General features: G+C 50.2%; 2 protein-coding genes across 2 annotated transcripts; both read right to left on the bottom strand.

Annotated features, from left to right (window-relative positions):
- Positions 1 to 1,262: 1,262 nt before the first annotated feature.
- Positions 1,263 to 3,631, bottom strand: EXOSC6 (exosome component 6). The gene has a single exon (XM_083513886.1). The coding sequence runs from the start codon at positions 3,541 to 3,543 to the stop codon at positions 2,710 to 2,712; it is 834 nt and encodes a 277-aa protein (XP_083370012.1). The 5' UTR covers positions 3,544 to 3,631; the 3' UTR covers positions 1,263 to 2,709.
- A 2,128-nt stretch (positions 3,632 to 5,759) lies between these two features.
- Positions 5,760 to 23,086, bottom strand: AARS1 (alanyl-tRNA synthetase 1). The gene is made up of 21 exons (XM_083513885.1): positions 22,927 to 23,086; positions 20,725 to 20,887; positions 19,938 to 20,126; positions 18,976 to 19,121; positions 17,364 to 17,555; positions 16,302 to 16,446; positions 15,109 to 15,254; positions 14,383 to 14,491; positions 14,118 to 14,268; positions 13,362 to 13,486; positions 12,637 to 12,781; positions 12,143 to 12,321; positions 11,328 to 11,441; positions 10,759 to 10,965; positions 9,796 to 9,980; positions 9,388 to 9,496; positions 9,028 to 9,141; positions 8,658 to 8,777; positions 8,033 to 8,119; positions 7,703 to 7,816; positions 5,760 to 6,554 (listed from the first exon to the last, which is right to left on the bottom strand). The coding sequence occupies exons 2-21, from the start codon at positions 20,866 to 20,868 to the stop codon at positions 6,369 to 6,371; spliced, it is 2,907 nt and encodes a 968-aa protein (XP_083370011.1). The 5' UTR covers positions 20,869 to 20,887; positions 22,927 to 23,086; the 3' UTR covers positions 5,760 to 6,368.
- Positions 23,087 to 23,894: the final 808 nt, after the last annotated feature.

Genomic DNA, 23,894 nt, shown 5'->3' with positions numbered 1-23,894 from the left:
TATAGGACTTAATCCCTTCTAAAGGTGTCTGTTTGTGGCTCCCAGCAGTGCTTCACTTTCTGTCAGTGTCATCAGCTGACCCTGATTTCTATTACTATGATGATGTGGGGAGGGGGAACAAATATTCTGCAAAACCATAAGTATCCCTTGTGTAGATTACTAGCTGCTTATTTATTGCACCACCGGACAACAAAGACAGGAGTGATTACTGCAAGTACATTTTGCAAATATTTTTGAACATGGATAGGCAAACTAAGGCCTGGGGGCTGGATGCGGCCCATTCGCCTTCTCAATCCGGCCAGTGAATCAGCGTGTTTTTACATGAGTTGAATGTGCCCTTTCATTTACAATGCATCTTTGGGTTATTTGTGGGGCATGGGAATTCCTCTCCCCCCCAAAAAAATATAGTCCGGCCCCCCACAAGGTCTGAGGGACAGTGGACCGGCCCCCTGCTGAAAAAGTTTGCTGACCCGTTTTTGAACTTGTAAAATCCACTGGTCTGAAACCTGGCAACTGGCCGGCCTTCTCAGTCTTCTATAATAGCACTGGGCATGTGCGTTGCCCGTGAGCTTTGTACAGGAGCTCCTGTGAGTGCAGACCATCTTCTTAAGAGATGGCAAGTCCCTAGAATGGTCTAGGAAACCCATCCACAAGATGCATGGTTTTATAATGTACTGGTACTTAACCCAGTAACCATTTTTTCAGGGCATTTTTGCTCCGGACCAGCAAAAGATATGCATGTGACCTTGCTTTAAACCTAAATATATTGGTGCTTATGTCAGTGCCAGGGTTTATTTCTGGCTATGCTAACCTGAACCCCAATCTAGTTGTGTGGGCACCTTTTGTGCTATTCTAGATTTTACAGAGTAGCTCATTTTCAATCTTCCTTTTCCCAGTTTACTCCATTCGTTGACACTCTAGTAAACGCTGGAGTCTATAAATACACACTTTGTTGTTGCTGTTTAGTCGTTTAGTCGTGTCCGACTCTTCGTGATGATTCCCTACTTAAGCATAAATACACACTACACTAGTAGAATTCAACTGGTGGCCTGGGACCCAATGCTGAGTTACGGTCTGATCTAAACCTGATCACAACAGCAGCATTCCCACCGCGCAAATACATGGCAAGAAAATAAGACATGGGCTCCCAAATATTGGTTTGGCTTGAAAGTGGTTCCCGAATTTGAAACTGTTGACGATGACTGCATCAACTCCACAGTGCTAGTAAGATGGAGAAGACATGAAAATCAAAAAGCCTTAAGTTATGCAAAATAGTGTATTTTAATTATAAAAAGAGACTTTATTACAAGTATCTAATAAACTTTTCTCCATGAAGAACAAGTTCTCAAGCCTTGCATATCACAAGATACCGGTAGGTCCTAGTAAATCAGACCAAGTAGTAATGAGTCCATGACAGAAGCAGATTGTGCTGGAAGTGGCCACTGAATAGTCAACCTGCAACTAGCTGCCAGATTAGCTAATCGCTCTACATCCACCTTGACCCCATTACCAGTTACTGGCTCACTTCCATCACCTCTGCAGAAAGAAACCATTTCAGTCTTTAGGATGCCCATTTGAGGTTGAGCTTTTAACAAGGGAGGTCACACACAATTTATTACACCACGGGTCTGCAAAAGGAGAGTTCACATAATGAAGTAGTCCGATACAGTGTTCTTTCTTTAGTCCCCCATATGTTGAGCTAAACTTCCCATCATCCCTATCCAGATTAACAGATGAGATGATGGGACTTGTAGTCCCAATAATATCTGAGGACCCAAAGTTGAAAAACACCAGAGTAATTTCAGCAGCAAACATTTAGCCAATACAAAAAAAGAAACTTGCCATATTTCCTGAGAGAAAATGCTGATTTTTAATTTTTTCTTTTTGTTTTAAAGCAAGGAGTTTCAGGGAAGTGGGGAGAAGTGCAGAGAATGATGTCACCTTATTGACAATTGCCTCAATGCAAAGCACACTGATTTGGATGGAAACTCCTTTGAAATGAGACTAACTTTCCAAGAAAGCAGGTTAATAAGCAGGATGTGTGGATTAACCCATTTTGTTCCTTGACATTTTCAAAGTGTAATATTTTTAAACTTTGGAATTTTGAAAGCAAACATAGCCACCAACAACTGGACTAATGAACAAATGCAGATTCCTATCCCAAACTGATAATCATAGCAATTTGAAAACTCAGACCATGGTAGAACTTTGGATTCAACCAGCAGCAAATAACCCTTTTTTGTTTTGCTTGAGACTCAGACTGTGCGCACATGGACACACACATATATTTACAACATTTAAAGCAGATTTTTTCCCTCCCAAATCCCAGGAACTGGGTGAAAACTACACAGAGCAATAATTCCCTGCACGTTTAATAAACTAGCTTTCTGCGCCTAAAGGTGGTGCGGTAGATAGACTTTCGGAAGTGTCTCTCCGTCGAAGTATCATTCGCAAAGAGTGCGGAGCTGCAGAGATTGTCTCGTGTGGATGCGGCCTGCCCTCCAGGAATAAGGGGGTCGGCTCGCCTTCCCTGGATCGCGACGGGGCCCACCGTGGTTGCGGTTCCTCGCCAAGGAGGAAGCCAGGCAACTTCACCTACGTCGGGTAAACCACGCTCAGATCCCGTATCCAAAACCACGATGCAGCCGAAACCCAAAGAGACATCGGAAGAGGAGTCCGGCGAGGCGCAGCCCGAGAAGTTCCCGGAGTTCAGGCGGTGGCGGCGGGAGGCTGGACTGTGTCTGTGTCGGTCGGCGTTTGGGTGCCCGGCGCGGGTCGGCGCTTGGCAGCGCGCAGGAGGCTCTGTCGGAGCAGCGGGTAGAGGCGCTGGCATCCGTCGAGGCCGAGGCGCACGGCTTGCGCCCAGCTGTCGGGGGGCCCTCCCTCGCCGCTGCCCAGCAGCCCAGCCACCTGGTTGAGCGAGGGCAGGAGCGCCACGGTGAGGCGGGCGTCGGCGGCGCGCTCCTCGGGCTCGCTGGGCTGCAGGCTCCACTCTCCGCCCGGCGCCCGGCACAGCGCGCACGCCGCCACCAGGTCGTAGAGCTCCACGCCGGCGTCGGCCAGGGCCAGCCCCGCGGCGCACAGCGCGGCCGCCAGCGCCGAGCCGCCGTCCTGCAGCAGCAGCGCGCTCACCTCCAGCTGCGCCCGCGGATAGCGCGCCAGGCGCACGGCCGGCTCCAGTGCCTCCTGCAGCGCCAGCGCCAGCTCGGGCTCCCGCTCGCTGGGGCGGATGCGCGCCCCGCGCCCCGAGAACGGCGCCCGCCGGAACTCGCACACCAACCGCCCGCGAGGCTCGCCCGGAGCCGCAGCGCCCGCCCCGCCGCCGGCTTCGCGAGGCCCGGCCACGGAGCACAGCACTTTGGTGCCGCCGTGGAGCTCCACGTAGGCCGAGCCCTTGGCCTGGCTCAGCAGCCCCGCGCGGGCGAAGAGCGGCTGCAGCGCCGACGGGTCGCGGGGCGGAACCTCCGGCGCCTCGACGGGCGCGAAGAGCAGCGGCGTCTGGGACTCCTCCGGCCCCGGCACCCGGCGGTGGTCCAGCGGCATGGCTTCTTCGGCTGCTGGCGCGCCGCGCTCCGGAAGGGGAAGAGGAAGCTGCTCGAGGGAGGGAGCAGCGGCTTCGTTTCCGAGGCGCACGGGCGGTTTAGCGCCGAAAGAGCGCCGTGGCGGAGAGGGGACCTGCAGCCCCCGCCTCGCAGACACCCGTCGAGGCACGGAGAGCGCCTCGATTCCCGCATCCCAGCAGCTGCGGATCCTGCACTGAGAAGGAAGCCTCCGGGCTCGCTGGTGGATTCCAGCTCATCTTGGCTCCAGCCCAGTGGCGTAGCGTGGGGGGTGCAGGGGGGGCCGGCCGCAACATCTGGGGGTTAGGGTTAGGGGGCGCAAATCCACGGGTTAGGGGCGCAAATTACTTGCCTTGCCCTGGGTGCTAACAACCCACACTACGCCACTGCTCCAGCCAGAAGAGCCGGTGGCCAGGGTGGAGGGAGTTGTGCCCCAATACTATCCATGATTAAAGAGCCGTTTTATATCCATTTTTTGTTTGGCAAAGAAATGAGCAGATGCAGGGCTCCTGCAGTTTCTGATGGGTTGGAAGCAGCCTGTGTCTTGGTTTTGGGGTGTCACCCACACGGTGCCCTCCCTCTCCAACTGGCAACAGACAGTTTTTAAAGCAACCAGCTGCATACAGCTCTCCTCACTGTGTATCACTGCTTAAAAAGGCACATCTTAGAAGTGGGACTGTAAAATTACACAAGTAATAAATCTGTTTTAAGTCTTTTAACAGCTTGTCTTTTTAAGCTTCCTAGGTTCTTTCAAAGGGGGCTGCTTTGGCCTTCATTTGTTGGCACTCAGCAGCCTCGCTCACTATTAGGGAAATATCAGAGCTTGATGCATATAGGCTTAAAACAAGGCGCAGCTATGTTTTTTCTGCCTTTCTTCAGGGAAGAGGAAGGTAGTGGGTGGGGAGCCTCCAATCTGGGCTGAGCCCTCACGTTCTGGACTAGCAGAAGCCACAAACCTGCAGCTCAGCCTCCAAGATGTACATGACATTGCAAGTACCAGAGCACCGCTCTGTGCAACTTTAACCAGGACAGAGAAAGGTATTGGCATCGCAGAAGCCCATGAGCAAGTGGGCACAGCTGACCTCACTGTCCTGGTCAAAGTCCCCAAACTGTTTGGGCTGAGTCGCCCACTGCTCCGGCAGCCACACTGCTCCCCTCTTCTGGCCCACATCAAACTAGATTAGCGCTATGCGCTATTTTATGAAGTCATGCCTTCTGTCACATTCTGTTAGTAAATGCACAGGTGAATGGCAATCTTATTTTGGAGCTCTGTCTCGCTATGGAACGTCCAAGCTGTCCCTACATCCCAGCTGCTACCATGGAACATTTAGCCTTTGTTCCAGTTAGCAAACAGTAATTTTACACTGTGAGCCTGCTGCTCCTGTGTGTATGGATGCATCAACTATTTCCAAAATTTATTATATCTCTGTAATATGCTGTGCCACTGAGGATTTGTTCTTGTCATGTCAACAAGGCTGGAAATGATTAATGCCAGGATGGCATTCATTCATCTGGCTTCCACGAGGCCAAATGAAGCCTGGCGCTCAGAACCCCATCCTCCTCCCATGGTCAGGTGATCTCTGCTCCATTAAAGTTTGCTTTCAGAAATGATCTTGGGCTTAGCATTATATATGAAGGGGGAATTGTAAATTATGACGAGCAATAGTTAAGCTTGCAAGTTGGCTTCTTTAGCAACAAACCATCGTTTGCTGTAACCCACAACCTGCATTTTGCACATAATGGTGAGCTGAGGTTCTCTGAAAGCAAGATATAAGCCAGGAGATGAGGGGCAGGATGGGCCAAGCCCCCTGTTCTGAGCTACTGGCTCAAATATCCCCCTGGCAGAACAAGGAAGGAATCTGCAGGTCTCCACTACCCCTTTTAGTTAACCATAGCCTCCCATGTCATCCAAACCAGCAAGTGCAATTGGCAGTAACTGGGCTTGATTTCCCCAAGCCAGCTTCTGAAACAAGCAGCAACGATGTGGGAGGAAGCGATGGGGTGAGCACCTGAGCGTGAGGCTGGCTAAGGCATGTTCCTGCTTACGCACTTCACACTAGACCATGGTTTAGCACAGGCATAGGCAAACTCTGCCCTCCAGGTGTTGTGAGACTAGAATTCCCAAAACATCCGGACGGCCGAGTTTGCCTATGCCCGGTTTAGCATAACCGTTCTTTGGTTCCACAGCAACAAATGCACTTAAACACACGTCTGTTCATTTATTCAGCACTGAACCTATTCTGATCAGAAGTCCTCATGCCAGGCAAGTCTGCCCAGGTAAGGCTTTGCTACAACAGAGGTTAACACTACGAACCGAAGAAAGGGTTTCCCCGTTACAACGAAAGACATTATAGCAGCCTTGATTGCTCACCCCCTGCACATGCTCACGTTACAGCAAATGCTTCAAGTGCTTGAGCATGGATGGAGGCGGCTGTGCAGAGCCCCCTTCAAACGGTGCAATAGGAGCAACACTGCAGAATTAAACTTTAGAATGTTAGGAAGCGTGTATGTGTCCCAATGGCTGTGTGCAAAAAAAATGGAGGACACTCAGTTGGCAGCAGGCCCCTTGAGGCAGCTCAGTTATCACCGCGACAAGAGATCAGAACTTGTGCAGTCATGGGCTCTGGTGTCCTGTGATCAAGTCATCGCCTTACAGGGCCACCTTGTTTGGTTAGTGCCTGACAGGCTGAATTTAGAAGGACAGCAATGTGCAGTCTTTGTCTCCACAGACATAACGCTAAAGTAGAACTCCTAACCTATTGGCCAAGCAGACAGTTCCCTTTCTGAGTTTGCGCCACAGGCTGGGGATCAGTTCTTCAGCTCACCCAGCTTGAGCTTGGCAAAGTCTGTTGCCAGCTTCAGGGCTTCTTCAAGGCAGTCAGTGTTCTTGCCTGTGGCCTGGGCAGAGAGGTCTTTCCCGCCCCCCCTGCCGTCCATCAGCCCAGATACCTGTTGCACCCATTCGCTGGCCTTGAGCCCTTTGCCAACGACTTCCTGGGAAAGAATAGAGACAGCCTGCGTTAGAGTTCTGCACCTTAGTTCTGAGAGTTGCCAAGAATATACAAGATCCTGTGATGCTCAGGCTGTGCATGGAGGAGGGTGTTGTCATGTGCCCCCCAGAACTGAACAACTAAACAGAGTGTCCAGAGAAGGGTGAACCAGGATAATGAGGGATCTAGAAACCAAGTCTTATAAGGGAACAGTAGAACAGTTGGGGACTCTCCAACGCCAAGGCTTTGAGGAAGGAAAGGGACTTGCTTTCAACTGCCCCCACCAGCCCCCAATAAACTTCTCTCAGAAGGGGCATGTATGCCTGCAAATATCATCCCTGCGGGACCTGACATCTTTCCGCAGGGCCTGCAAGACAGAGTTGTTCCGCCAGGCCTTTGGTCAGGGCGCAGCCTGACTCCCTCCTCTGGCAACCTGCACAGAATTTTGCTTAATTGGTTGCCATCAATTTGATTTAATTAATTTTTATAATGAAATATTTTTAGATTGTGTGACTATTTGATTGTTTGATTATTTGATTGTTGTTAGCCGCCCTGAGCCCGGCTTCGGCTGGGGAGGGCGGGATATAAATAAAATTTATTATTATTACTATTATTCAATTCTGCCAAGTTACGGCCTCCCTTGACTTCCCAAATAGTGAGTGGGATTCCCCACACCCCAAATGCAATCTGCCTCACACTGGTACCAAATCTGCTAACTTCCAAAGCACTTTGGATCGAGGTGAGCTGTCTTCTGAAGTGCCAACTTGGGAGTCCAAACTGAATTTTCTGTTGGTGCACACTCCTTACTACAAAGCTTCCAGACGAGAGGCCAGATTCTATAGGAGTAGGAAAGCTTCTGTCTTTAACACCCTCCAAGGACAAAGAATGTTGAGACCAGATGTGAGGAACCTTTCTATTTCTCCTCTAAAGGCATCAGGGGGAAGTGGCTGGGATTGGAGGCTCCTCACAGTTGAAGCAGAGCCTATTCCTCCAGTTACCCAAATTACATCTGCTGAAATTAATGAACATGACCAAGTTTAGCCAATTAATTTCAGTGGGGCTACTCTGAGTAAAGCTTAGATAAATACCACCTTCTGCCTGGTTAGTTGGTGCCCCAAGAGTGCTAAATCCCCACTCCCATCCTGGGCCTACCTGAGGGACTTGGCATAAGCAGGTGATCTTTCCGGCTTCATTATCCACGGTGAACAGCATGGCTGCTGTCTGAGGTGAATGAGTCTTCAACAGCTTCAGAGATTCATTAAGTGCCTGCAGAAAGACACAGGTGTGGTTACAGAGAGCACGTGCTATGCACAGTCACGTCCAATTCTGAGATCTTTGGGCAATTTGCAGTAGATCAGTAATTCCCAGTGGTTTGACAGGAGCAACTTGCTTGCAGCCACAGCAAGTTGCACAGGTTCCCTCCTTGCCTGGTGCACCTCCGCCCCCTGTGCAAAGAGCAACGAGAAGAGATTTGGGGGATACCTTTGCAGAAGCACCGCTCTCCATTTCCAGAATGACCAGTGGCTGGTTGGGGTGAGCCTCGATGAGCTGCTTCGTCTTCTCCAGAACCTGAAGGAACAAAGAGAGGTCAGGCTCAGGAACGCTGGTGATGGGAGTGGGGAAAGAAAGGGAAAGCTCCTCTCAAATGCAAAGAGATGCTTCTTTTGTGCAGAGAACATAAAAACACAAGCAGCATGTCAGGCATAAGGATGCAGGTGTGTGGAAATGCACACGTTGCTCTTTGGCCAAGGCAAACACTCAAAGAGTGGCTGGAAGCAACTGTAATCTGGCAAAAAGGTCTGCTGTGTTTGGACTACGCAGCAGGTGTATGAAAGTTGGGTGGGTGGGTGGAGCTCACAGTTCGCTCTGGTGGTCCAGGCTCTTCCCTCCAGAGAGAGGGAGGAGAAGCTGGAGCTGGGCTTAAGCAGTGGCTGGAGGCTGAAGTCACACAACAGATAGGAGCAGCCTCATTTCCCTTTTAAAACGGTCTGAGCGAAGGGGCCCCGCTTTCCTGATCACTGCTTGCATGTGCTTTCAAAAAGGGAACCCTGCCATTTCTACCCATTTCCACTCCCTTTGCCTATGACAGTGGGATGGGAGAACTCACTCGTTTCTGGATGTCTGCTTTGCAGGCACGGTCGAGGTCGTCCATCACCTTCTTCAGGGCTTTGAGGGCCTCTCGGAGTTCATCTTTCTGCCACTGGGGAATGACGGAGGTGGCCAGCACCTGCAACCAGAAGGCGGCACTGAAGCCACAGCCCATGTTTCACAAACGACAAATAATTTGTTGTATTTCCAGCATGTTCAGTGCGGGTCCAGATGCCTTCCACATTTAAGAACAAAAGGAGAGTCTGCTGGAATGGGCCAGTGGCCTATCTAGACCAGCATCCTGATAGCAGTGCTCAAGTGACCCCACCGACTTGAGAATTTGGGGGAAAGGGGCTGATCCCACTTCTCCCCTTCCCCTGCTCTCGTACCTCGCCAAGGTCTGCGATCTCGCGCTGGACTTCTTTGTTGGGGGCAGTCTGGACCTTCACCTTGTCTTCCAGGTCAGAGAGTAGCTTTTTAAGGATGTCCACTTTCCTCAGTGCCTTGGGAAGAGAAAGGGGGTTCAGGATTTTGAGGTGGCGTTGGAAAGAAACAGTGACTTTTACTCTCCCACAAGCGTAGCAGGGTCACTGCGGTGTGTGGCCTGGGAAGTGTTCTCGGGGCCAGACAGAGAAGGCTGCCCAGCCGTACTTAGTGTCCAGGCCTGCAGGTCCCCACCCCATATTTTATTTCCCCATCTCACCCACGGCTTGATCCTTGCCTACTGCACCTGCCCACCCCCTGCTCACCTTCTGTGCTTCTGCTCCGGTGACAGCCACTATGCGCCGGATGCCCTTGGCAATTGCTTCCTCGGACACAATGACAAAGTGACCAGCGTGAGCAGAATTCTGTAAGTGCCTGTGAAAATATCAGTGACTGAGAAACGCCACAGACATTTACAAGCATCTCCTGACTTGGCAACGGAGGGAGCTTGACTTCAGAGAGAGGGAGATAGATATGATGATTTTGTTCTGGGAAGGAGCGAGGCAGCCTGAGCTTTGGGTACAGGTGAAGACCCCCTTCGACCACCCTTTGCTGTGTGGAGCACCAAGGAGAACAAGCAACAGGCATTCTCATGGGTCCACCATTTGGCAGGGCAGCTCTCTTGCTATGGATCTGGAGCCCTCCTTCGTCCCAAGCCCTCCTGCTGGACTTACGTTCCCCCGCAGAACTCGACCGACGTCATGGCACCTGCACCACTGGAGGGGTCAGCCAGCATATCCTCGATGGGGATGCCGATCGAGACCACACGCACGGGGTCAGGGTACGTCTCATCAAACACTGCACGGAGGCCCTGGATGGCTTTGGCAGCTGCCAAGGGACAGTCTTTGGCATACACAACCTGGGGAGCAGACCACAGAAGTTAACAGAAGTTAAGGACAAGCAAGATCACAGGTAGAGTCTTGCTGGATCAGACCGCAGGCTGGTCTAAAACAAACATATGCACAGGTAAAAAGCAGGGGAAGAGTAAATGAAGCATGTGGGGATAATACTGTTATACCTGATAGGATTGCTGTAAGGATCAATGAGATAATATAATGGGAAAATCAGAAGATAAATGCAGTATTTTATTATTCAGGCATTTGTTCTGTTGCATAAAAGGGAATGGAAAAGCCCATGCCACAAGTGGGTTTCCAGTGGGTTTCTGGCTCAAAGAAGGAGCATTCTTTGGAAATGCCTGTCACTGTGGCCTCTTGTCAAAGATTTGGAGGCTCCAAGAACAGGACCTGGAAATTCTCAGCATCCTCAAAACAGAGTGGGGAACCTTTTTCACCCAAGGGGCTGCATTGCCTTCTAGCAATCTTCCAGAGGCCACAAGGCAGCAATGGGTGGGGCCAGAGGAAAGAATGGGCAGTGCAGTGAACACAAATTTTTACCTCTGTGCAGGAGGCTGGTTTCTACACATGCTCCTCTCCACCCAGGGAAGCAGGAGTCTTGGTCACGGAGAACCATTTCAGCCAGGTGAAGACACCGCAAGAGGGGGCAAAGCAGGACTGGGGAGGGTCCCAAAGACCAGCTAGGGAGGCTGAGAAGGCTGCATTTTGTCACTGGGCCCAAGATTTCCCACCCATGAGAGAGACGAGCATGCATGCATCAGCCATACCAAGTTCCCCTCCTACCTTGGCTTCCTGAATCATCTGATTCGCAATTTCTTCCGCCTTCTTGATTTCCTGGGTGGACATGGCTCCCTTGGCTGTGAAATCAAAGCGCAGCCTGTCTGGAGCCACCAAGGAGCCTCGCTGGTCGGCCTCCCCCAGCACAGCACGTAAGGCAAAGTTGAGAATGTGGGTGGCTGTGTGGTTGCTCATGATGGGCCGCCGCCTGGGCTGTGGGGGGAGGAAGCGACGAAGGTGAGCAGAGAAGGGAGGAGGAAAGAGGAGGCTGTTCCCCCTCCACTAGTGGCTAAAAGCCGCGGGGATCAGGTTGTGGCCCACCCACCAGCTTCGTTGAGGGCTGTGGATTTGTGGAAGAAGATGGGAGGTGGCCTACTCAATATTTGCATTCAATATCCAGGATGATTTTTCTTGATTCTTTTGTTTCTTATATTTTATTTTATTGCACCACAATTTGGAATGCAATAAAACTCAGCGTGTAAGAAGCAAAAAGAATGTAATGAATGACTGAATGCACAGAAAGGGTGGGATTTTAGTCTGAAACGCCTTCAATATCAAATCCACAAGCCACTCACCTCATCAACGTACAACCGCACAGTGTCTCCCACCTTCAGGCTCCCATAGACGGTGCCCACGTGCAACACATAACCTCCGCGCACTTGGACGTTCTTCACCGTGAACTCTGTCTTCTGAAAAAACCAAAGGCACACAAGAGCTGACGATTGGCAAAGGCAGGAACGGGAGCCCAAGGCCAGGGCAGGGTGGCTCTTTCTTCCCACCAAGCACCACCAGCAGAGATGCACTGGATTTTAAATGCTTATGTTCGTGCTGCTTCTCCATCACAAATCCACAAACCGACTTACGAAAGTAAAAAACATCAGTGACATTTTTAAAAAATCATGCGAAAACTTACTATGCTTACAAAAGCGTAAAAAAAGAAGAAGGGAGAAGTAAAAATGAAAGCAACAATCAACCAAAGAGCAGGACATGGTTTTCAAAAGGGGAAAGAGAAGAAGCTGCACTTGTAAGCATCAGAAATCCTGGTGAAGATGCTCTTGCCTCAGCATCTAGAGGATGACTGTGCTGGCAACCTCACACGCTTGGAGTGCATTCAACACATGAGGTGCCGACACATACATGGATCTCACAATAGTCACCACCTCTCCATCTCGAACAACTGACACAGACTTTCCAGACCAGGCAGGTTTAACAAGGGACACAAATATAGGGAAAGTTGGAATGCTATATTCCGGATCGCACTGCAATCCTCCACCACTATTCTGGGGCAAAATAAGGCAACATGCCACCAATTTCAAAAGCCCCCAAAGCCCTTCCCGCCACCAGACTCCAAGCCCCAAGAATCCCAAGCAGGCCAGCAAGCCCAACGTACATCCTCACTGCCTTCATCCTCCTTGACAAGGTAGCCCTCGTCGTACGTCTGCCCGCCCTGCTCAGCGTAGAAGCAGGTGTGGTCCAAGACAACCCCGCACTCTTGGCCCGTGGACACCTCCTCCACAAAGGCCTTATCCCGGCGGAGGGCTTTGACAGTGGCCACCGCACTACTGAACTCTGCACATAAGAAAAGAAAAGTGGGAGTTAGCAAAGCAAGAGCCTCTTGCCTGTACCATGACCCTTCCCCTTATAAACAGTCACAAAATTAAACAGAAAAGAAAATTCTGAACCGAAATCTCCTAATGTCAACTTACCCACAAAAAAATTAAAAACCAAAAAACCTATCATTTCAACATTAAGCTTTTTGGTTCACATTCCCCAATTATTAATGGGTTTTAGGTATAAAAAATATTGACAAGCAAGTTCCTTCTGACATGTTCTAACGCATCAAAAAACAATGTGCTGGACGAGAGGGAGCTACTTAGAACCCACCATAACTGCCACTGGGGTCTGATGTGTAGTTGTATTTTAGAGAGTCATCTGTGGCCTCCAAGCCCTTGGACCGGAGTTCTTCAATAGCGTAGATGTCCAGCATGATGAGATCTTCATCGCCACCTCCCTTGCCCTGAGACTTGAGCTGGGAATGTAAGCAAATCGAGGCCAATGTAAGCAAAGCAGGCCAAGAAGCCCTTGGCATAAAAGCAACCACCTCAGGTACAGGCAACCTGTGGGCCACCAGATGTTATTCAACACCAAAACCCATCAGCCCCAGCCAGCATAGGCAGCCGTCAGGACTGAAGAACTGAAGGGCACACAGTTGGGGAAGGCTGAGCCCAAAGCTGCTTACCTTGGCAGGCAGCAGCCTTCCTCAAGGTCCCAGGCAAAGATCTCTCACAGCCTTTTTATCCAGGCAATGCCCTGCCACCCTTCCTGGCTTTTGAGGATATGAATTGCCTGATACAAATGCTGCTATCACTCGCCCTTTCCTGTGCAAAGCTGACTAATGAAGCTACAGTAGAATGTGGTAATAGCAGGAATAGAAGTACCTTGTGTGGAGCGACTTGGAAATCAAAGGGCCAACTGGACAACCAAAACCCGATGCAACTGAGTGGACGGATGCCTGCCTGGCTCTGCTTGTGCCTCTAGCTGTCTACATATGATGTTTATCTGCATCAATACATATACTGTGTTCAGAGTTGGCGATGACCAAGCCCTACCTGGGCAGACTTCCTCTCCTCCTCAAAACCCTCCATGTCCACCTTCAAGCCTTTCTCTTCCGCAATGAGGCCGGTCAGATCCACAGGGAAACCGTAGGTGTCGTAGAGCAACCACGCAGTGTCTCCTGGAGGAGGAAGAGGATTGCAGAAGAGTTAAACCTGCAGCACAGCTTCTGATCAGCTCATGCTCCCTCTTGTGGGGTTTCTGCAGGTCTCATTACTAGCAAGCCACAGCCGCCCTGCCTTCCTGGCCAAGCACCCATTTCTCTTCACTGCTGACTCCTTGAGCCTTTAGGTAGACCAGGGCAACTTGAGCAAGGAACTTGTTTCGCTCGGGAAGAGGTTTGGATAAGGAAAGGAACAAAGAGCGGGAGAAGCAGCCACTGTCTCCTCTCCTCCAAAGTTCTGCGCAAGAGAGAAAGAGGGGAATGATTCTCTCCCATTAATCTGCTCATTGCAAACACACAGGGCTGGGGGAAACAGGCAAAGCCTTGCCCTCACTGGGCCCCAGAAGGGAAAGGAGGGTTGTCCTCTTGTGGCCTGGCCCAGCTCTGCACTGTAAGTGGGACCTGTTTCTCTCCCTCCTTCAAACCACCACCTTCTACTTAATTCATCACAATGCTTGCAGTGAGAAATGGGTATTCTCCTCCAGCCCCACCCAGTCAATGAGTTGAATTTCCCAAGCAGCAGGCGGCTTGGCTCACTTCCTAGCATCAAAGCCATTTCCACACAGGGGTTGCTGGCCTTGGGCCATACCAGGAATAGTCTTGCAGTCTCCCAAGCTCTGAATCTTCCTGTCGAGGATGCGGCGCCCTCTGTTTAGTGTCTTCAGGAACTGCACCTCCTCTTCGTTGATGATGTCTTTCACCATCTCAGGGTCTTTCTTCAGCTCAGGGAAGGCATCGCCCTGAGAGGAACAGGAGCTGTTAGCTAAGCGAAAGCAGCTCCCTGCCTCTCTCCCTCCCTCCCAAAACCTGGAAGCTTCAAAGGCAAAGGAAAGGGGACAGGACTACAGATTTACCAGGGACTGCACCACCACGTCCACCAGGCTGGCAAAGAATCCCTTGGGGGCGCTGAGTTTCTCATGGGCGTAGCGCACAGCACGTCGGAGGATGCGCCTCAGAACATACCTAGGCAAGGGGAGCAGAAGGCAGAGGCTGGTCTTATTGGAGCCCCTACACTCTGGAAAACACCTCAGGGACCCCCAACTTTTCGCAGCACAAAGGACTCTTCCCACTCTTTCTGGGCCTCTAACCCTTGTTTCTCAAACCTGGGTCCCAGCTGTTGTAGGATCACAACTCCCATCATCCATGGCCACTGGCCCTGTTAGCTAGGGATGATGGGAGTTGTAGTCTAACAACAGCCAGGGGACCCAAGTTTGAGAAACACAATGTGAATCCACACATAAACTGGGTTCCCGTCCTTCCTGACAAGACCAAGGGCTCCTAACACATTTTTTTGGTCATCTTCAGACAACCAACTCATATCAGGGTAACCCCATTCCCACAAGACAACAGGCCAGATTAGGGTTCCCAGGTCAGACAATGTGGCAACAGAAGGGAATGGCTGGGGGGCTAAAGATGGGGAAAGGGAAGGCAGCTGGCCACTCAAGGCAGTTTCCCCAATCTGCCTATTGGCAGGGCTGGTCCTGACTGTGACTTTCAACCCTAATCAGCTTAGCCACAGGTGCTACATCCTTTCTTACCCAGCCCCTCACCACAAAGCTCCACACAGCCCACTCTCTCACCCCCTGCCAGTGTTATCAGGCCTTCCACCGTCTGAAAGAGCCACCGTGATGGTTCGGGCGTGGTCAGCCAGGACACGATAGGCCATGTCTATGCCATCAGCATCATCCTCCCCGACCTGCCCGGTGTAGGGCCTGCAGCCAGTGCCCTGCAAGGAAGAAGGCATGTAGGTGACGTCCAAGAGATGAAAGAGAAATGAAATGGTTAAGGAATCAGAGCAGGTCTTGGAGATTACAGGCATTACAGGTTTTTCTTCTAAGATTCTCTGACCCTTTGCTTATTGCTGTTAGTCGCCTCATAAGCAAGCTTCTCTGGGCAATTGGCAATGAAATTAAAATTACACATCCGACAGAACCCCATGTCAAATAGCAGCATAAAAATTCTTTTTTAAAAACCCCAAACCACCAGTATCAGGGTAGAGATTAAGACAAATGCAGTCACAATCATCTAACAGAGAGCTACAAAATCATCCTCTCTGAGCAGCAGTGGGAGATCTCTAACCTACAAGGCTAGAGTTGGCCCATGAGGCTGCTTCGGCCAAGCCACATCCACCCACCTGAGACCTGGCATCAAATGAAGGCAGGTAAAGACATGGATCCCTGCGAAGAGCCGGGTTTGCAGGCCCCACTGATCAGCTGAATGCCTCATGTCACCTGCTGCCACTGTGATGCCAGGTGACTGACCCTGCCCAGCTGTCAAGTTGGCCCATTTGGGGCAGGGGAGGTAAGGCTCCAGCCCACCAGCCAGATCCAGCTCCCCACTTCAGTTACAGAGGTAAAGCATACAATGTAATGCCACCAGGAACTGGAGAAATTGAGGTGTTAGTATAAATTTTAGAAGATCTGCATGTATTAAAAAGCACTGAAAGGACCCTGAAACGGCTGATGGGACTTGGGAGTCCAGCATCTAGAGGGAAGCAGGTTTAGTGCTGGAGTTCCTTCTACCTGTCCTCACTGCTTTAACTGCCAAGACCTGATGCAGAAACAGCAGCAGCAAAGGTCAGTCAGTCACACATGAGAGCAGAGGAAAGCTACCAGGAGGCAGATAAGAAAACGCTGCGAGTTGTGAAATTCAGTGGGAGGAAGGTGAGTGTTGTTGTCCCTGAGCCAGGGAGGCCTCAGGGCAGCGAGATGCACTCCATCTAGAGAGAATCCACATACTGACAAATTTGCTCGCAGCACATCTGGGCAGGTACCTTCTGGATAGCTTCAAAGTAGGGAACGAAGAGATCTGTGTCGTAGTTGGACATCTTGTTCTGAAGCACCGACACCAACCTCTCCAGACCCATGCCCGTGTCAATGCTCTTCTTGGGAAGAGGTTTCAGGGTCCCATCAGCCTCTCTGGTACAGGAGAGAGGAAGAAAAACGCTCCATGATACACACAGAATAATGCAAACAGAGGGCTGGTTCAGATGCAGAGAGGTGAATGAGCATTTCGCCTGCACTCTCACACCATTCGCTCAAGCATGGAAATGGATCAAAGCATCTCCCCTGACGACAGTTTCCCATTTCACCCAAACCAGGAATTTACTCTTAACAGCGCTGGAACAAACCTGGAGATCAACCCAAGCTCAAACCACGTCTTCATATCCAGGCTTGTTCTAAAGCCGCTCATCATAGTTTTCCTGGTTTGGATGAAGAGATCCACAACCAATTAAAGTAACAAAAAGTAGAGCGCAAATGGGAGCTTCTCTGGTTTCGAAGCATCCTGTCACAGCCTTTGCAGAAAAAAGCAACACAGAACCCTCCCTCACACAACCAACCAGTATATGGTTGTCCTACTGTACTGATTGAGGAGAAGCTGTTTTCTCAGACATTATTTCTATATCATTTTGGAATCTGTCCCTAGCATCTGCTGTACTGCTGCAAAGATCAGGACAAAATTCTTAGGAATGAAGGGTGAGGAATAAATAGCCATGATCCAGGCCACTAAATCAGGACACCTAAATCTGTGAAGACAGGAAAGTTTCCTCACTGGATGTGGAGTCCATGCAAAGCAGGGGGAGAGGTAACACACCACAGGTGAAAGGCATAAAAGGGAAAGAGGAAGCTGCCTTGAACAGAGTCAGACCACTGGTCCACCGCCAGTCCCCGGAAACATCTTTTTTCTGGGGACTGGTGGTGGCTCTCTGGGTTTTCTTTTGCAACCCCACCTGGTAATGCCAAGGATTGAACCTGGGACCTTTTGTATGAAAAGCACCTGCTCTGCTACTGCACTGCCACCGTGCTATAGGAAAGGAAAACAATTCTTGAAGCACCTGTTGTACTGTATGAACACCAGGTTCCAGATCTCCAGCACGTTGGGATCATCTTGATTGACGAGATGTGCAGCATCCCTGTCTCCGATTCGGTCGTAGTGCATCTCGCTGCAAGGTCCACATGGCCCCGTGTCTCCCATTTCCCAGAAGTTATCCTTCATGCTGCCCGGAAGAATCCTACTCTCCGCCAAACTGCAAAGAAGGAAATGGCCAGTGATGCAAGGAATTCCACAAGTTACAGGTTCCTTGAACAGGCAACATACGAGCCATTTGAACTCTTTGACTTGCCCAGGTAACATCATCTGAAAAAGTATCACTGTCAGCTTCATCATGTGAATGAACCTACAACTCTGGCTGCATGTAGAGGCCACACTAAACTATGGCTTAGCAAGATGCAAACAAGCCTAGCCTTCTCCAAGACTCATGCCCCCGCTCCTCAGTCAGGAAGAAAGGAAAAAATCACTTTTGATTGACCACAGTTTGTTGTATCTGAACCTTAAAAACTATGGTTAATCTTAACTATTACAGTGGTACCTCGGGTTACATACGCTTCAGCTTACATACGCTTCAGCTTACATACGCTTCAGGTTACAGACTCTGCTAACCCAGAAATAGTGCTTCAGGTTAAGAACTTTGCTTCAGGATGAGAACAGAAATTGTGCTCTGGTGGCGCGGCTAAAGTAGTGCTTCAGGTTAAGAACAGTTTCAGGTCAAGTACGGACCTCCGGAACGAATTAAGTACTTAACCCAAGGTACCACTGTAGTTTAAAATCATGGTTTATTACGTTGCCTTGTTTAAACTAATCACAGTTAAGATTAACCCATAGTTGTAGGTCCAGACAACACGCTAAGCTGCAGCTAATCTGAAGTGAAGGTGAAAGCTTCCAAACTCCACCTCCAGGCCACATGGGGAAAGATTAGGCTCATTCGCAACCTTGCTCAAACAAAGTTAAGAATGAAGTCCAAACATAGCCATTGACTAGAAGAGAGAAGCATAGATGCATGGAACTGTCGAGTTGGAAGCAGACCCAAGGGTCATCTGGTCCAAGTCCCTGCAATGCAGGTATCTCAGCTAAAGAATCCCTGACAGATAGCCATCCAACCTGTTGAACAGCTCTTACTGTCAGAAAGTTATTCTTAACCTTTGATTTGATTCCATTGGCTCGGTTCCCCACCCCCCTTTCTAGAGTAACAGAAAGCTAGCTTGCTCCATCTTCTAAGTGACAGCCCTTCAGACATTTGAAGATGGCTGTCATGTCCCTTCTCAAGCTCCTCATCTTCAGGCTAAACATACCCAGCTCCCTCAACCATTCCTCATAAGGCTCATTTTCCAAACCCTGTATCATATTGGTTGCCCTTGAAATTCAGGTCATGGCAACGCTTGGAGACATCAAAAAGCATCTTATAAATAGGATTTCTGGATTTCTGCTTAAGCCCCAATACATTTTCTTTGCCCCCTTTGGTTTTTTTGTGGAAGACACCAAAGAAATCCTGGGATCATCCTGATGGCCCCTTCTCTTGCCATTCAGGGAGTGGGTGTCGAGTGCAATTCCCAGTCTTCAAAGCACACAAAGGCAGCTCTTGCTGTATCCTTTGGATGTCCCAAACTCACCCTAGATCCAGCCAGATTTGCTTGCAATCCAAGTCCGGTTGCAGGCCAGCGGCTTCATTCCCACCAAAGTATGTGACATATAGCCTCTCAATGGGGATGCCGAATTCTTTTGTGAGCAGGTCCAGGGCAAACTTGCAAGCCAGCTCCTGAGTGGAAGAAGAAAACAGGGATGGGAAGGTCTTGACATGGAGAATGACATACTAATTTCTTTGACGAGTTTCAGATATGAGCCTTAAATTCTACAGCAGCCGCTGCCAGCCAGAACACTGAATCAGCGATGCTCGTTTTCTTACAGTGGCCAATCAGATGCTTGTAGGAAACCAGCAAGCAGGTTTCGGGCACCACTTCTGATTGTAGGTTGGCGACACACATGGCAATATTCCTCCACTGAAAATATTCTCTATTAAAGGGGCAAGTTGTTAGCCTAGTGTTCCTCCTGATGTGCTAGTTTTCTATGCACAAGGATTGTTTCCCCCCCTTTATGCGGAAGTATTCAACCATGTATGTAAGCCTAAACCTAGATCCTGAAGTAATACAGCCCAGATATTGATCATACCAGAGAGAAGAACTTGCAGCTGCTGTGCAGGAGGCTGAGGCTGGGTAGGGTGAGCTGCCCAGGATTTCTAAGGGGAAGGAGGCCACTGGAAGGGCAGCATCTATGCACTGTAGTTCCCTGTCTACCCCCAACTCTTACCTTCTTCCTCTCACTGGCCACCACCCACTCATTAAGGCCCCACTTTTTTCTTTGCCCTCTGCTACTCCAACTGTTACCAAACCATTCCTAATTCTGCCATAACAAACATTTCAACCAGCATAACCTCTAGATGTATGATCTGCCAGCAGCAGCACCAGCAGCAGCAGAGTGTGAATGGCTTTAATTTTAAAATATGCACATTTGCCAAACATTTTACCAGTTGGTTACCTGTGTTTGTACAGGGAAAGGCCACCGGCAATGCCCTCACCTTGAAATAATCTCCAAAAGACCAGGAGCCCAGCATCTCAAAGAAAGTGTGGTGGTAGACGTCCTTGCCAACGTCGTCCAGGTCATTGTGCTTCCCGCCAGCCCGGATGCACTTCTGAGTGTTGGCCGCTCGGGTCAGCTTTGCCATGGGGTGAGAGGGGTCGATTGTGTTGAGGAAGATGGGCTTGAACTGGGAGAGAAGGAAGAAGAAGAAGACTGCCTTCAGCTCAGCCTCTAGGCAGAAGAGGGACTTCAGGCAAACGTGCCAACAGGGACCCAAGAGATCAAATGGCACTTTTGTCTGCTTCAAACCTACAGGTGATCAGTGCCATTGGTCGACCCACTAGTCCTAGGCATGTAAAAGGGAACGTATGGCGCTGTGGTCTAAACCACTGAGCCTCTTGAGCTTGTCGATTGGAAGGTCAGCGGTTCAAATCTGTACGACCAATTGAACTCCCATTGCTCTGTCCCAGCTCCTACCAACCTAGCAGTTTGAAAGCATATCAGTGCGAGTAGATAAATAGGTACCGCTGCAGCAGGGAGGTAAACAGCGTTACTGTGCGCTCTGGCACTCTTCAGTGTCCCATTGCACCAGACGTCATGCCAGCAACATGACCCAGAAAGGCTGCCTGCAGACAAACGCTGGTTCCCTCAGCCTGTACCCCATAGTCTAGTTTGACTGGACTAGTTTGACTTAACTGTCCAGGGGTCTTTTACCTTTACCTAAGACAGGGGAGGAAACTTTCCCCAAACCATTCGTAATTCTGCAAACGTCTGTCATGTCTGACCTGATTCATGCCGGCGTTGGCAAAGAGCAGAGTCGGATCATCCATGGGGATGGTGGCTGAGGAGTGCACATAGGTGTGCTGGTTCTCCACAAAGAAGTTGATGAACCGTTGGCGGATCTCACTGGCTGTTAACGTCACCTCCATCTTGGGATCACCACTCACACTGGAGAGAACAAAAAAAGGGGGCGGGGAGAGAAAGAAAGCACTTCAAGGCAATGCTGCAAATCCTATATAAAACACTAGCTGGAGCAGCTCAAGTTAGAATTCAGATCTCAGCAGTTGCCGCCAAGGACACCCTCCAATGCTTCTGGCTTGAGAGTGCAACCCTGACACAATTCAAGGCAGTCTGGCCATCAGTCACCACAGCTTGGCTCCTAGCTACACTGGAAGAGGGGAGGTTTTCCCCATGTTGATCTCTAAGGTCAACTAAAGGCCCTCACACCACACCAGGACAGCTTAGTCCAGCCTTAGGCAGTGCTGCTTATGAATATACATAAGCCTCATCTGCAGTATACATTTAAAATAGTCTCATATTAACAACACATGACTTCTAAAGAATTCTGGGAACAGCAGTTTGTTAAGGTTGCTAAGAGTAGCTTGATCCATCTTCCCATCACAACAATCACCGGAATAGTTTAACAATCAGCCCCTCTTCCCAGAGAACTCTGGGAAATGTAGTTCTGTGAGGGGAATGTGGTCTAAGATCTCTCAACACCCTTAACAAACTACAGCTCCCAGGATCGTTCGGGGGGAAGCCATGACTGCTGAAAGTGATAAGACATTACTTTAAACATATAGTTCAAACATAAACGTACAGTACTGTCCGTTCCCTATTTTCTTTGAAAAAAACACTATGGGAGAGCAGTTATCCAGCCCAGAGAACAAAAAACAGCAATTGGCCTATGGCAGCTGCAAGGCCTTGGTTAGGCAGTCGCTTCTACCCAGACACCCCTGGCTGCTCCTTGCGCCCTTTTGCCACATTCATAATGCTGCCACCACACATCTGACTTCTGTGTAGCAAGAGGGCCAGCCAGAAGCAGCTATGGGGAAGGGAATAGCTATCTGGAAGAGGGACAGAGAAAACAGATCTCACCCTTGATCTCTGCTACAATCTGGCAAATACAAGGAAAGCTAAACAACTCTCCAGGCTATCCCAGAACCACCCACAAGGTGCCTGCAGAACTGACATAAAGGTCTGGGCTTGGAGGGGAAGGTGAATTCATAGCCAGGCTTATCAGCTAAATACAGAGTTGGAAAATTCCTTCCAATACTAAAACCAGGTATGAACAAAACTCACCCATAAAATCCTTCTACAGAAGCACATTAGCACTACCCTATCTCTGTGAGGAAAACTACTACCATACTTCAAATTCTTACAGGGAATCCTTCAAGGAAAATAAGAGAGACCAGAGCCTACGCAAGGCAAACAAATGGCCCCGACCACAAGACAGATGCCAGAATAAAAAACCTTAATTTACCGGGTGAATACAGATGACCAGGCGCCCCGCATCAAAATCTAACCGCAGCACCACCACGTCAAAACTCGGCAACCTAGTTGCCTCCATTGGCACATCAAGAGCAAGGTGGATCCTGATGTCTCACCGCTTCCCTAGACATCTGACCCAGGTGCACAAGTGCAGCTAGACTCTCATTGCTGTGTTGGCAGGAGAAGGGAAGTGGGACAGCTTGCCAAAGGGTAGGTGTGTCAGAGGCAATGCCCTGGTGACTTTTTGCCTTTTTGACAAAGACCGCCTTTGCCAACCGGGTGCTGGGGCTGATGGGAGTTGTAGTCCAAAAAAAGAAATCTGGAGGGTCAGAGTTAGCAAAACCAGAGAAATGCATAATTTCTCTCTCTGTTCGTGTGTGTGTGTGTGTGTGTGTGTGTGTGTGTGTATACATACATAAACACACACACACACCCTCCCTCCACCCTGTCACCACAGAATGAATGAAGTCACTGCTGGCTTCAGAGACCCCATCCCACGAGCCAGACAGCTGTGCCTCAACTCAGGGCTGTCACCCCACGCCAGAACCATGAACCAGACTCCCAGAATTCGCCGCGGCTGTGGCCCTCAGACAGCCCCAGCTGGCGGCGGGCAGCGCTGCCTTCCTAAAAGTGGAGAAGGATGAAAAAGACCCCTCAGCCCCCAGCCAGCGCCCTCTCCCTCTTCAGCCCCCCTTCCAGCCCAAATGCCTCCGCACCTTTCCTGCCGCTCTCCAGTCAACCTTTCCACGCGGAGCCGGAGCGACGCTCTTCCACTGCACACCCAAACCTGCTGCAGGGTTTTTTTCCTTCCCTTAATCCCGCCCACCCGTCGGCCAATGAGGCTCAATAGCCGGGCTGCGGTTGCTCAACGCAGCTGCCGGTCAACGTCACGAAGCGCGGCGCTGGCGAGGCGCGAGGGCTGATGCAACGGCTCTGAAACCGCAGTCACGTGGCTCCCCGGGAAAGGGCTGAAGGCGGCGAGGAGGCCGCCATTGTGGGCAGGGCGGACCCGGCAGAGGGGTGTGAGCGTGGGGTGTAAAGCAAGACGTCGCGGGCTGAGGCTGTTCCCACTGCGTCTCCTACCTGATATATAGGAAGGCTACACGTCTGAGTGGATCTTTCTCCTCCTCTTCTCTGCACCCTCCAAATCAGCTCTGCAGGGTTGAGAGACCTCCCAGGGAAGATTTTGGGAGTGCGCAGGAGCAGGAGGGCTGCTGGTCCCTCACAACTCTACAATTCTGTGTGATTCCTATTGTGTGTTGTGCAAAGGTAGGGCAAGTCCACGAGAGCATCCCAAATGGTCCCTTGGTTCTCCTCAGAGCACTGCTGAGGTGCATCATGCTCACCAGAGGGCGTCCTTGCCCTGTTTGAATAAAGCAGGAGAAAGCAGAATTTCTAGCATAAGCCCCCCAGACTGTTGATATGGGCACATATCAGGTACCCAAGTGGCGTTGGCACTTCCTCATTCATATGCTTTAAAACGTTTGTTGACTTTGGGTAGGAGATGCTGTGAAATCCCGAGTGCAAAAAACTGTCCAAAGTTGGTTTGGGGGCACTGCCTCCCCCTGTTCTTTTGCTCTGATTTCAGTTGTTCACCAGAATAAGAACGGAATGTGGTTGCTTCATGCCCAGCCAAGCCCTTCAGATTCAGATCTCAGCCTAGGACTGATTCGTCCAGCGTGTT

The sequence above is a fragment of the Podarcis liolepis genome (genome assembly GCF_965112155.1).
Source record: "Podarcis liolepis genome assembly, chromosome: 7".
Taxonomy (NCBI): Eukaryota; Metazoa; Chordata; class Lepidosauria; order Squamata; family Lacertidae; genus Podarcis; species Podarcis liolepis.
This window is presented reverse-complemented; position numbering and strand designations above follow the sequence as displayed.

Bases quoted from the DNA above. Each gene is read 5' to 3' on its own strand.
- EXOSC6 (XM_083513886.1), bottom strand. From the start codon at position 3,543: ATGCCGCTGGACCACCGCCGGGTGCCGGGGCCGGAGGAGTCCCAGACG.
- AARS1 (XM_083513885.1), bottom strand. From the start codon at position 20,868: ATGGAGGTGACGTTAACAGCCAGTGAGATCCGCCAACGGTTCATCAAC. The intron at 17,556-18,975 runs GTGAGTTTGGGA...CCTTCTTTGCAG, and splicing joins CAAATCTGGCTGGATCTAGG to TTTGGCGGAGAGTAGGATTC. The intron at 15,255-16,301 runs GTACCTGCCCAG...TCTTCCTTGCAG, and splicing joins ACTTTGAAGCTATCCAGAAG to GGCACTGGCTGCAGGCCCTA.